Below are 15,214 nucleotides of genomic sequence, written 5' to 3' on the forward strand. Positions count from 1 at the left end.
AGCCAAAACTTTGATTAAAGATTTGGTGAAATTCCTTCTTTAATGTGGCATGGTGTAAATTGGCTAAACCGCAGAAGAAAATTGCCTAACAGAAATATTTTGCGAGAGGAAACGCTTACAGCGGAGGCTACTGTATTAATATGTAACACCTTCAAGAAGAAATCATTTTTAAATTTAACACAGATGTTGATCATGCTATCTTTTTAATTTTTTGTTTGTTTTTGAATTGATGCACAATTTATGTCCAATTAAACATGCTAAATGATTCTAAATCATTGTGAAAACAATGGTGTGAGTTCTTATTTGTCCAAACAACCTGGACTGTTTATATGTATATTTTTATTATTTAGAAATATATTTATATATTTATATATATATATATATATTCCATGCAGAAAAAACACACTGCAGCATTAAAGCAGCATAAAATATATTGTCATGTTCCCAGCAAATCTATGTGTCATCTCCATTTCTTCCTTTCCTCCACATTCCCAGGGAAACAAGTGGCCTGTGGTAGTTCATTAGTGTGATTACTCGGGTGGTTTGAGAAGCGTGGACGAAGGGTTAGCGCCTGGGGCAGTCACTGACTCACAAACATAGCCTGCTATTGTTGAAACATTAGCATTTCGTACACTCTTGCAGAGCCACTCACGGGAAGTTGTACAGAAAAAGGCCCCTGTAACTCCACTGTATAGTGCAGGGATGTAAATGACTGGGAGATTGAACTGTAATCTGTTCTACAGCAGAATGCATGAGAGATTAGTGCTGAGTGCATTACTACCTTGGCGTAATCCAGTGGGAGCTGGTCCTCCGGGCACTTGAAGACCCCCTCACTGCAAACAGAAGAAAAGAAGGATATATTCACAACTTCACTGAACAAATCAGATACAAATAATTGATTCAGTTCAGGGTTGTTATAAACAGCAGATTCAGTGTGAAAGCAGTTAGGGGAAACTAGATTTGACATATTTTCCTTGAAAACATATGTGCACACATCTTTAACGTCATTTTTTCAACACAAAGTTTTTAAAAATATGTTTTTCCAATGTTTCTTCTTTTTTTTAAAACAAATATCATGAATCATTAATTCAAGTTTTTGGGGACATTTAACAACCTGAACTAACCTTGTCCTGTCATAAAAAGGTCAAATTATCTGATATTTTAAGAGAGTTATTGACCTTGACACAGTCAGGACTGTCTGCAGGGGTCCCTCTGTGATGTCATTTTTGTCTCTGTGAGACATAATAATAAAAGATGGTCAAATGTTATTTTATTCTTTCCTCATTAATGAATTCAGGATAGGTGAATCATCCTGACATTTTTTATTTTATACCTCAAAAAATAAAACAGAATCAATTTCAATACAGAAATAATAATTATAATCATAAAAAAACATGCTCATCACAGAAAATGTACATTTAAAGTCCCCATGAAATCAAAATGGAAGTTTTATTGGCTTTTAGTACGAATATGTTGGCCTCAAGGTTATCTATAAGCTAGAGTGCTCCAAAACAATGACAAATTTCACATATAGAAGATATAAGCATTTAAAACTTACAGTCTCTTACTTCTGCCAACATGGACCAATGATTTTGATGACATCATTCTACACTTCAGATTTTCTGTCCAATCATATACTTTCTAGAATCTAAAGCGTTCCGCCCCTACACTATAAATAGATGCTGAAGCTGCGGCTGAAATCGGAAAATTTTTCACACGCACTATTTCCTATGGTGTATGTCAAGTCAAGTCACCTTTATTTATATAACAGTTTATACAATACAGATTGTTTCAAATCAGCTTTGCAGTGATAACAGTAAAATCATGCATTTCAACTGTTGTTCAGCTGATGTTCAGGGTTGATTCAGTTCCACAGTAAAGATCATCAGTCGGTCGAGCTGTGATGTTAACAAAATGCTATTGGCTATTTTAAAAGGAGGGGAGGGGCTGCTCGATATGTCCTGCAATGTCTTCCTGTTTCAGTTGAAATTACATCAAAACATTGAATAACTCTGCGTTTCAAGGAACTTCAGTGGGACTTTAAGATATTGTATGCATGCACCGCATTTTAAAGTATATTTAAATAAATTAATAGATGGGACAAAAAATGACCGCTATTCATGTCTGTAGTGATTTACACACTGAAGTCTAATGCTTAGGATTAGGGGTTTGTTCGAATCCCTTACTTTAAGTATGCGCACCAGTAATAGTGAGTCATGCCTTGGCAAGCACCACTAAACATTGCTTTTCTGTCTGACTGTTTTTTTTACAAGGATGAAGGTTAATTATGTACCCTAGTTGTGAACTGCTTACAACAACGCCAAAAGGAGCCAGAGAGAAAGACGCTGTGGTGGGACATGAAGAAGAAAAAGAAAGACATGAGATTTAGCCCGGCTGTGAGGTGACCAGCTGAGAGGGGCGTCGTGCCTCATTAGCGGGGGCCCCTCTGGCAGCATTGGGCGTCCAGAACACTGATGTCACCATGAAATATTCACATGGTAAATAATGGAAGTGACTGCAGATAGCAGTGACGGCGCAGGGGGAGGTATGTGTGTGTGTCATTGTGTCCTACTGTACAGCACTGTTATTTACATAAAAAGAATCCAAAAGGACCATCTGTGGAAGTGGTCCCGAGAGATGTGTTAATACGGCCCCTCAACTGCCTCTTACTGCCAACAGACAGTATATAGAGGCCATTAAACTGTGCTTATGAATGTGCCACATACCAGCTTTATTTTAGTATTATTTCTATACTACCATTACAGTATTTCATAATATTTTGAATTAGCTTTTATTATAATATTTTCATTCATTTTAATTTTAGTTTAAAGGGTAGGGTAAGCAATTTCACATTCATTCATTGATGGTTCACCTAAAATAATAAGAATGATGTCACATGACGTGGACTGTCCCGGGCTGATTGGGGGCCAGACGGAAAGGGTTTAACGCCTCAGGTGACGACAGAAATATCCATTAAGGTCAGTGTGTCAGTAGGGCTGCAATTAATACAACAGGCTTTAACAAAAAAAAAAAAAGTCAATTAATTACCCACCAGCGGCAGACCTACTAATGCAAATGCATGCTGGACTATATTACTAGACCATCAATGCGGTTCCATTTGGGGCTGTTCAGCTTTGCAGATGCGTTCTGATCTACAGCTGAGTACTGCCCCTTGACTGATAAACAAATATGAGACAGAGAGAGAGGTGGGGAAGGTAAACTGGATGCTCTTATTTTTTACCATGTAAATAAATGACTTGTCAGACCGATTGTTTCCAGAGAGGACGAGAAATCCAGGAGCTATGCATTCATCTGACGCAAGATTCAAGATTGCCACATCAAGACGCAAAGGATAAAAGTTCAATGCTCCTCATACAAAAAAAATGTGAGTTGAAACTGTACATTTAGGACTGTCAAAGTTAATGTGTTCACTTGAAATACCAAATATGTTTAACAAAATATTTTAAGATATTTATCAAATTGCTTTCTAAATACAGCCATAGAAATGAATATTTTTATTCAGTAAGGATTCATTAATATTTTAAGCAGCACAGCCGTTTTCAACATTGATAATAATAAGAAATATTTCTTGAGCACCAAATCAGCATATTAGGAGGATTTCTGAAGGATCATATGACAAGTCAAATAAAAAGCAGTTATTTTAAATTGCAATACTATTTCACAATACTACAGATTTGACAGTGTTTTTGACCAAATATATGCAGCCTTAGTGAGTAGAAGAGACCTCTGTCAAAAACACTTACAAACATTTGAACGGTCGGTAATGTAATATAATGTAATGTAATATGGCAGACACAATACGCTTTTAAGTTACTTGACTGCACCAATCGCACATGAGCAATGGGCCAAATAAGTGAAAGCTCAGTTTCCTCCAGCACGCGGGCCGGCCTGACAGATGTTCTGCTAGAAAGACGACCAATCGAGACGAAGGCCCATGTGCTGTAACAGCAGGACAGACGAGAGTGCCTGCAGGCTAATATATATTCATGTCTGTCCCCCTTCACCTAACACAGAGATACAGCCCTCTGATCTCGCCTCGAACCTCATCTTCTACATCGCATAGGCACATTAGGGTCAGCAGTGTAGCATTAACAGAGCAGTTCACTTCTAATCGATGATTCTTGATTGCCTCCCAAGCTCCTTAAAATATCTGCCTTGACCCACAGGTCAGATTAGTAAGCCGTCCGTTAGCAAAGTGATATAGATGAGGACAGGCGTCAAAACACTGCACTCACACCTTCCACATAGCCTTTGACAGGCAGACCACCGGGAAGTGGCCAATCGCTGTAGAGAAAGCTCAACAAAGGGAACCTTAGAAAGGCTGAGAGCGAATCTGATTGCCTTCTTTATGATGAAACATCTCTCTCTTTCTGTCACAGAATTGTATGGAGGTCTACAGTCATCGATTCAACAGACATGAATAGTAAGTGCACTTGAATACGGTTGAAGACAGCTAAATCAATCTCTGCCCTTGAAATGTGCACTCTATGTTCATTTGGATATAAGAAACCAGAATTGTGATATGTCAGATCTTACAAAAGATCTTTATGTTGTTCACTGCTAACTTTCCTATGAAATCCATTTCCATTTCACAGTCAAAAAAGAAAAGAAAAAATGATTGACTTCATTTATCAAAGTTTCATCAATATATATCACAATCTAACTTTACATCTCACACTTTTTCTCGTAATACTATTTGTCTAATTTATATTTATTACTTATAGTTTAATTCTTACATTTGTGATTTTGGTAACTGCACATTTAGTTTTCACTTTATTTCTCGCATGTTCTCATAATCATCACTATATTTCTCGTAACTCTCACTTTGTACCTCACAATTGGGTCTTCTTGTAATTGCAGCTGTATATCTCACAATGTGGCTTTGTAATCACAAAACTGCAACTTTTTTAGATTTGCGACTTTTTCTCGTAATTGCGAATATATTTCTGATTGTTTTCACATTTGCAACTCGACTTAATTTCTCATACTTCGCACTTAATTTCTTGATTGTCAGTTTGGATCGGACAACTGCATCTATATTACTTGTAAATATAGTAGACTATTTTTCATAATTATGACCATCTCACAATGTGACCATCTCACAAATGGGATTGTCTATCTCGCACCTGCAACATTCTTAAAGTAGATGACCATGTCATCATATTCTCATCATTTCAACTTTATTTCTCGTAATTATCAATTTATTTCTTGTAATTGCAACTTTATATCTCACAATGTGACCATATCTCATACTTTTACAAATGTATGAATTCTTTTAAACTGCAAATTTATTTCTCATCTTTTTCACATAATTTCTCACATTTGCAACAACTCATAATTGCAACTTTATTATCACTGTATTTGTCACTCCAGATCTTCCAACTGCAACCGTTTTCTTGTAATTGTGATTTTATAGCTCAAATGTGATTTTATTTACCAGATTCGACCAGATATGCAGATTACGTTCCGCCCTGTGATCTCATTCCTGCTCTCTCTTCCCAATGATCTCTTTTTCACTCTATACTTTCTCTATTAACAAAGTGAAAAAGCACAGAAAAGGCTGTAAAGTTTCCGACTTGACATTTAGGGTGGACAATAGTGTATCCGATCACTCCACCCACCTGACTGTGAAGATCACAAACCTCCGCAGGCGGCCTCAGGTCAGCACAACACCGTGACTGCTTTTAGATTGTGAGGGCTTGACCATCATAAATCTACCATGTCTGTTGGTTTACAACACAGTAGGAGCTGAGCACTTAACACCGGTACTTAACTGATACTCATTTTTTGCTGCCTACCCTTTTCATTGAATGTCCTATGCACTCATAATGCAAATCCTGTGCGTGGAGAAGATGAATCAACTGTACATTTATGATGATCACTCAGAGGAAGTGTGTGGTGGTGTCTTGGCACAACTCCGAAATCGCAATGGTGGGCAACGACCTGTCAAAATTCTGTGCTGGTATTTGACAAGTAGCATCATGGGTCACACGGGTTCATGCTTACGCAAAACCCTTCAGTTTTTCTCCACACTTTTCTCATCACTCTCTCCTCTGACACTGTTGAGACAAGCCATCTGGGATTCACACAGTCCCTCCGTATTCAAAGGTTAGCAAAATATCAGTCTTTATAGGAATGTCATATTACTAACATAATTTACATTATAATAATGTTGATTAAAAAAATCATAGTTATTTAAAACAGATATATTTACTCCTAAACACCCATTGATTTCATTCTTTAGAGTTTTTAGAGAATTTGAGGGGCCGTTTACATGACTCCGTTTGAAAAAAATGTTAAATACGGAAAACTTTTTATAAGTTTCGGCCATTCATTTTCAAAAGCGTTTTGGGGGCCTGAAAATGCAAACTTTTGAAAATGGGATACAAAGTGCAGGTTTTTGAAAACAATACTGTTATCATCTCCATGTAAATTACAAAAACGCAAATTTGTGAAAACGGTGACGTCATGTGCATGCATATTACTTGTTCAGCCTATAGGCTCGTAGTGTTTCTTTACAAAGTGACATCGCCAACTACTGGTGTGGCATGAATAATACAGCGTTTTTAGTCGTTTTTGCAGATCCGTGGGAACAGGGATCGTTTTTGACAACGCAAACGCGGAAAACGGAAAGGAAAATCGTTTGCGTTTTTAGTACATCATTGTTGTGTATAAACATACCCTTAATCCATGTTTGTTAGGTTTGAGGCCAATTATACGCTACTCTACTCCTAAAGATTTGACATACAGTATTGCTTTCTTTCACATGTTTCTGATATTTTTCTGCAATAATAATAATAACATTAATACAGACAACTTCTGAATATACAAAGATTATCTAGAACAAGAAATGTGCTAACTGTTCTTATTCATACCGATGGCTTGAAGTGTACTTTAGAAAAATATGTGACAGAATGAGGATAGTGGAAGACAGAATCTTTGATGGGAAGTTTTTTTTTTTAAGTTTAGAGCTTAACATATTTCATCCATCAGCAATGATGAGGAAGCCTGGAGGAGACAGGCATCATTAAACAGTAAAGGTAGGAGAGCCGCTGTGAAAATAAAAGTACTCCAAACCTCCATATTCTGCTAAAGTCCCAACTGTTTTTTACTACACTCGACCTTTGTGCGTCTATCAAGAAGTTCATCATCAGCATGCTTTTAGCATGTCTGTGCAACTAGATGAGTGACTGAACATTTGAAGGGCCTCTAATCCTCATACACTATAATGGCAAAAGAGAGATTTTCTGCCTTGCTGACTGTAATGGAAACCACAGTCAATCGTGATACTGTGTGACCTCAATGACAATCCACACTTAAATCTATACCCACAATTACTGGAGTGACAACAACAGTATCCAGGTAGCAGAAGCTCAGGTAAATTTGAACTGAATGCGAATGAATAAAATGAATATTGAATGCATGAATTCCTTTTTAGGGAGCACCAGAGTATAGCAAAATATATCAGGGCCACTCTAGGGGCATCCTAACCTTGACATCAGCATCTGAACGTAGATGTAAGAGGATTCAAGAGCAAAAGCTCACTCACGGAGTCTCTTTATGTAATTGGTTAGAGTACAGATGCATGAGGGAGGCAAAGGAAAATCAATTCCATCTCATTAAATGATCTGCACCAGGCCGAGCGGCTACTATTAGTCCTGACGGAGATGCCATTCGTTTACTTCCTCTGCCATCAACTCAGTCCAGCAGAACCAGCATGTCCAGTTCTGCAAGATTCTGCACTATTTGTAGGTTTGTAGATTCAATACGCAAATTTGTAGCATTCATCATCATGTCACACTTGTGGTGTTCATGCAGCTTTAGTGCTCCTGCAATTAAAGTAAGAGGTCATCCTCAAAAGACTAAAATATTATGAAAATAATATTAAATATTCACTCAAATTGTAATTCAGAAAATGTATCATTTGTAATGATTAAAAACAAAACAACTCTAACCTAATATTTTGATAATATAATACAATGTTAAATATAATTTGTAAAGAAATAATCATAAAAATCTAATCTTAATGTTAAAGGGGTGGTTGATTATGATTTAACTTTTTTAACGTAATGTTGCTGTTTAAGCATAAACAACATCTGCAAAGTTACAACGCTTAAAGTTCAAAGAAAAGGGAGATGTTTTCTTTTAAAGAAATTGCTTTTTAAGGACTACAACAAACAGCTGGTAGGGACTACACGAGCTTACTCCCGGGTTAGTGACATCACCAACCCTAAAATTTACATAAACTCCTCCCCTCAGAACACGATTTATAGATTATCATGACAGAATATGCTAATCAATGACTAGAAAATAACAACACATAAGCTACACATTCAGAAATGTTGTCTACATGTTGTCACTTCTTCTTGAGTCTCTCTATCTTTGCCTGACTTCGGTTTGAACATAAAAGGCTAAAGGTTTTTGGAATTCTCAGGACACAAGCTGTTGTAGCTCCGCCCCCTGTGCCGGGAGCAGCAGATCAGTTGCATTTAAAGGGACGGACAAAAACGGTGCGTTTTTCCTCACCCTCAAGAAGTGACAATTTTAACATGCTATATGAAAATATCTGTGGGTATTTTGAGCTAACACATCACATACACACTCTGGGGACTTTTTATACATCTTTTGAAAAGGGCATTATATCACCCCTTTAATATTAAAATGCAATTGTTACATTTTCACTCAAACTGTAATTCTGAAAATGTATATTTTTTATTGAATTTTTAAAATATCTCACCTAATCTAATACTTTGATAATATAATACAATGTAAATTTCAAATATAATTTGTAAAGAAAAAAATATGATCTAATATTTTAATAATATAATGCAATATGATCGTGTAAAATTTTGACTCAAATTTCCAATTCTGAAAATGTAATATAATTTGTAATGGAAAAGTTTTAATATTATAATACAATATAATCGTCTTAGATTCACTCAAATTGTAATTCTGACTATTTTAAATGTGATTTGTAATGAAAAAATATGAAAATCTAATATTTTAATAATATAATACAATGTGATATAATATTCCTGAAAGTTCACTCACATTGTAATGTTGAAATTTTAAAATAGAAGTTGTAATGAAAAATATATAATCTAATTTGATATAACATTTTAATAATATAATACAATATAATTTTCAAAAATTTTCTCTCAAATTGTAATTGTAAACATAAAAAAACAATTTAAAAATAATTTTAAACCTATTCTAGATTTGCTATTTTCATAATACAATATATTACATTTGAAACATTTAAAAAATAAAAAAAATAAAAAAATAAAAAGAAATATTAATAATAATATATATATTAAACTGTTATTTTCTTATTTAGCTGTGACTAGTTATTTTGGCACAATTATTGCACATTACATACGTAGACAAGGTAACACTTTATTTTACAGTGTTCTTTTTACAAACGTTACATGTAATTACCATAGTAATAACAGTACATTATGCATAATTACATGCAACTAACCCTCAACCAAATCATAATCCTACCCTAACCCTGTAGTAAGTACATGTAGTTGCTTAATATTACTCAGTACTTAATATAATTATACTGTAACAATGACAACTTAAAATAAAGTGTAACCTTAGACAATCCTTTAGAGACAAACTGGTGTAACAGTGCACACTATAAATGCTGTGATGGTCCTAAACATCTCCTAAAGTGTCTTACAAGACACATATGACCTAGCGCTGTCCACCTGATCAGATCCCCGAGAGAGACCGACAGATGCTAAAAGCAGGGGTAAATGGGGCCTGGCATTAGACCTGGAAGTGGTGAGCCCATGAAAGGTGTCAATCACGTATAATGGTTCCTGGTGAGCTTTTGATGGTGACTTGAAAGAGCAGTAGAAAGAGCCTGATCTCATATGTGAATGTTCAAAGTGGTTAAGGAGCGTTTCTCCATTCGACTTTGCAGACCGGCCCGTGTAGAGGTGCTAAAAGCTACAGTCAAGTGCAGATGTGAAACAGCCACAGCCTCTGCTTTTGATGTTCACTCGAAATTTCATCTCCTTTTCTACAGCTTTCTCCCACTCGTTTTACTGTCACTTCCTTTGTTTGCATCTGTCTTCCTCCCCCCTAAATAACCATGCATGTATATGTACATGCTGGCACACAGTCATGAAAAATGGCATGAATGCCAAACAAAGTTCCTCCGACAGGCTGCTTTTTCTGTTTAATTACAGACGGCAAGTCTAATTTTAGCTTCCTCGGTAAAGGGCAGATGTTTGCTGAACGTTCATCCGTGAGAAGGCAAATGCTTTGAGGGGTGCAGCGAGCAGCGACGCTATAGATTCCTGAAGAACGCACGCGCATGACTTCTGTGCTGACAGCTTTATTAAAAGAGACACTTTCCATACGCACCAAAGTGCTTTGATGTGCCTCGGCGATCCACCGTTTTAATGCTGTCAAAGGTCATTGTGGCGCTAACTATCACAATCGGGTAAGACGGGGCACAAGGAAGGCTTTGACGGGGTCAGACGAATCCGGCTCTAAAAATAACAGAAGATATTAAAGAAGTGTCACACTAATCCCAGATACTGAGAGGACGGATAACCAGCACATCTGATGGATGACTCCGTTTTATGTTAATCCTAAGATTTAAGACACTAGAAAACAGCAGTTCTCCTGAGGATAAATTATGGAGTCTTAAAGGAATAGTTCGCCCACAAATGAGAATTCATGTCATAACAAACCCGTTTGACGTTCTTTCTTCCGTGGAACACATAAGGCGATTTTTTAACAATGATCTGGTCAGAATAATGAATGTAAATGAGGACTGAGGCTTTAAAAAAAGAAGAAGATCAAAGTAGTTCTTTATGACTCATTCACAATATTAAAAGGGATAGTTCACTCAGAAATGACGTCAAACCTGTATGACTTTCTTTCTTCTGTAGAACACAAAAGAAGATATATTTTTGTATACAGTTATATGCAATTAAAGTCATAGGGGTCTAAAACAACATGGGACTCCACTGACGCTTATTGTATGAAAGAAAAAACAGACATTTTTCAAATATTTCCTTTTATGTTCCACATAAGTCAGTCAAACATTTGTGGGTGAACTGTTCCTTTAAATTTTGTTTGAAGAACAGACCAAAATAAGTTATTTAGTCAATTTAAGTTATTCAGACATTCACCAGTGTTATTTTATTACTATTATAGTTTTTATTCATATTTTAATTAGTTTCCATTTTTTATTATTTCATTTTAATTGCGTGTGCTTTTGTTATTAGTTATTATTGTTATTATTACATGTGCGTTTGTTTGTGTAGAAAGCCTGCCTTTATTAAGCAACTGTAGGAAGAGATTCGGAAATGTCAGCAGGATGAGTGCATCAGCGCGCACGGAGAAACAAGCGCACTTAACGAAGGCGCGCATGCACGTGTTTCGTTGTCACGGCTACATAAACAAATTTCCGAACACAGGAAGACAGATGTTATGGTAATATTTTACATGTATTTTAATCACAAAAATGAACGTTTGCATCACGTGAAAGCATCAGGGACATTGGCTACCAACATAATAAGCTATTTTAAATTTAAAATGTTCAATGCCATATCGCGCTGGTGTGACCGAGCCCGACCTCAACCCGAACATAATTTCTAAATATCTGTCCGAACCCGGCCCGGCCCGTCGGGTATCCATCTTCTAATGCACATGACAAAGACAAAGCCAGTCTGAATTAAAAAGCTCCTTAACAGTTCGAAAGGATTGTGAATTCAATGATGTGGATATTAGTAGGGAAAGTATAAGCATAAAGGACTGCAGGGTTAGCGTTATTTTAGCTTATCTTCCAGCTGCGAGCCCATCTTGCCCTTCTCATTCGATAGGCGCGATGCTGAAAAAGGTCCGGGTTTCAGATGGCTATGGGGCTAGATGCGAAAGAGTAAGCTCTCGCAGCTCATTCTGGGATGAATACATAATTCATTAAAATGAGAAGCTCTAAGAACAAGCTCATAATGTCTGTTGGATAATCTTGCAACGGCTTGATAAATTCAAAGGGTTTCTTTTGGAAGAAAAGTAAGTTTGAGAGCCTTTGAGGAAGTTCAGAGCTCTGGGTGTAAGATATGAAGCTTATGGCCAGCTCTAAATGTTGTCGACTTTGTTGTTGGGTCCAAAAGATAAAGGAGCTAATGCAATTGGAGATTATAATCATATATAGAGATACCAGCAAATATGAGGGTGCATATCAAATGATCTGCATGTTTGTTCCTGATCAATTCCTTTTAGTCTACACCGTGAAGCAGCACATTAAAATACTGTGTGAACCATAAAATAGAAGTCATGAAATTTGACACAGTTTTCGTTATCTTCTGTTCTGAAAAATGAAAAACTAAGAGTTGGGGACAAAAAATAGACTCCACAACCTCGTGATCCGCTAGAGGCAAATTAGCAGCATGATAATCCTTAGCGCTGGTGACTGAGGATGGGTGGATTACCCTCCTGAATGTCATGCGCTGTTCTACCATAACAGCAGGTGGAACGGGACAGATAATCCCGGCCAATGAATACTTATCAGGCAGAAATATCGGTCATTAGACTGCAAAGGACATACTTTTCTCTCCTCGGAGCACAACAGTGACTCATGACTTCTAAAATACTTGATTCTGACTGGTCAGTCACATCATTCTGTGGTAAATTATTGTTGCATAATGACCACTAAACTATATAATTGACCACTGTACCAAGCAATTCATTTTCTATAGCTGTACTAGTTTCATGTCTTACGAATCACTCAATAGTTTCTTTTTTAATATAACATCAATTTATTTATTCATTTATTATGTTTGGTGCAAACAGGGATAAAAAGTAGCCCATACCCACAGTTAAATATACCGCTGGATCTTTTATGTTGTGGGCCTGTTTTTTTTTTATTGCTGACATGGTATCATTGATTCTAGCAAATACCAACAGATAAAAAATCGAAACCTGATGGCCTCTGGTAGAAATCTTATAATGGGCCGTGGCTGGATCTTCCATCAGGACACTGATAGAAAGCAAACATCAAAATTAGCACAAAAATGTGTCACTGAGCACAAATTGTAGCTTTTGCCATGGCCGTCCCAGTTCCCTGACCTGATGAGTGGAGTGAACTGAAGAGGAGAAGCACCAACATGGAGCTGGGAATCTGAAGGACCTGGAGTGATTCTGTTAGGAGGAATGGTCTCTGATCTCTTGTCAGGTGATTTCCAAACTCATCAGGCATTGTGGGAGAACACTCAGAGCTGTGATCTTGGCAAAAAGAGGTTGCACAAAGTATTTAATAAAAGAGCGCCAATAATTATGGCCAACATGTTTTGGAGAAAAACATTTATGTCATAATGTGATTTCCACCCCACTTTCAATTATTTTACTTCAATGAATGATTAGATTTTTGCAAATTTTTGCAAAGGGTAATTATAAGGATAACAATGCAGATTTATTTTTACAGCCATATTTGATCATATTTACCAGAGGTGCCAATAATTCTGACCACAACTGTATTTATTTTCAGTGATAACGGCTTAAATTTTAAACTCAAATGTAAAAGATTTTCTTTATGAGTAAACTTAAAAAATAAATCAGAAAATAAATCATGTCACTGATTTTTTATATCTATGAGCTCAGCATCTATTCCCCCATATCTATTTCCACAATACATATTCCACTTATCATCAGCTCTTCATAATGCTGCATTTTCCCTCATTTAGAGAGTGAATAAAAACAAATAGCTGCCTTGTCATCCAGTGAGTGAATGTATTAAGCATCAACACAAAGCTTCTTCTCAGTGAGTCGAGTTGTATTGAGCCCCACAAAAGGTGGCTTGAATAAACTGTAAATGAACTATTATCTATAGGCAAGACTTGAGCGTGACACGCCATTGACTGACAGAGCTCTTTATTGTGCGTCTCTGCACGAGACGGTGTACAGTACCAGGTGCAGAAAGAATAAATGAACATACGTGTTGTGTGGGAGGCTTGATTTAGCTCAGCTCAATACACGCTCCAGGGAAAAACTCAACCACACCCCAAAAGCACAGTTACACCGTCTAATTATACCATGCATTTCCTCATGTGACCAAGAACCGTTCTGAAAGAGTGAGTGAAAATATCCACTTGCGGCTGCAGATACGGACAGCGGTGTTTATAATGCAGCAGTAAAAGTGACTGGAGAGTGGGTGAAATGCTTTGTGAAAGCAAAAGAATTTATCCTAGTTATCGGCTGTCTGAGTCACCGTGTGCTGGTGGACATAAACTACGCACCTAATACGGGATGAGTCACCTCCAGCGTCCCGAGACAACACCTCCCGAGCGTTCTCCGCCTGTCTCGGAGTTCCTGACTTCCAAAAGTTTGAAAGCCAACGTTAAACCCAGTGACTCCCTATGTAGGAGGATTATGTAATTATAATTTGAGTTCATTGATTAGAGGGAGACAGTCAGAGAAAGCCGAGAGGGCGGCTTGTCAGTACCTCATCAGGGATGCTGTGTGTGTGTGTGTGTGTGTGCGCGCCTCACTTGTCAGCGGTGCCACCGATTGGCTAGGCCCGGAACTTCAGTGGCCATGGTAACGGGGTGAAGGTGAGGCTCTTAATGCCGGAGAGAGAGGTGTGTGTATGTGTGTGTGTAAGGGAGCGGCGAGTCTGTTAGGAAGCTAGATGTGCACTCATGTAGCTGATAAGAACATGCTAGAACTCCTGTGCTCGCCGTCCTCCCACAGCGCAGGCAGTGTACCCTCACATGGAGCGGAAATACAATCCTCTCGTTTTCTCTCCCACATAGGTTCTGTCTTGCCGTCCCCTTTAAGTGATGTGGTGTTCTTTATGCACATTTTAAGATGTTTTTGCACTAATATATTACCAAACATGCATATACAATACATGCATACACTACAATATACACACACACACACACACACACACACACACACACACACACACACACACACACACACACACACACACACACACACACACACACACACACACACACACACACACACACACACACACACACACACACACACAATAAAAATGCATTTACATACACAACCAGAGTTGAACAGAGTTCAAAATGAAAAAAATACATTTTATTTTTAATCTTTAAATAATATAAGTTATATATAAATTAAATAATTTACATTTTTATTAAGTAATAAATTTATTAAAAAATATAGTCAAGGAGTTTTAAATTAATATTTA

At 37.1% G+C, this 15,214-nt stretch overlaps 1 protein-coding gene across 2 annotated transcripts in view; it reads right to left on the minus strand.

The window, feature by feature from the left end:
* Positions 1 to 15,214, minus strand: part of traf4a (tnf receptor-associated factor 4a) — a 47,332-nt gene that overhangs the window by 12,997 nt on the left and 19,121 nt on the right. For both annotated transcript variants that reach the window (XR_013195977.1, XM_077208869.1), the window contains exon 2: positions 782 to 833. Coding sequence is in view for 1 of the 2 variants with exons in the window: in XM_077208869.1 (XP_077064984.1) it covers positions 782 to 833 (52 nt within the window). In the remaining variant the exon portion in view is untranslated. The remainder of the gene's footprint in view (positions 1 to 781; positions 834 to 15,214) is intronic.

The sequence above is a fragment of the Siphateles boraxobius genome, unplaced genomic scaffold (genome assembly GCF_051911475.1).
Source record: "Siphateles boraxobius isolate OS27281-9 unplaced genomic scaffold, OSU_SipBor_1 6, whole genome shotgun sequence".
Lineage (NCBI taxonomy): Eukaryota > Metazoa > Chordata > Actinopteri > Cypriniformes > Leuciscidae > Siphateles > Siphateles boraxobius.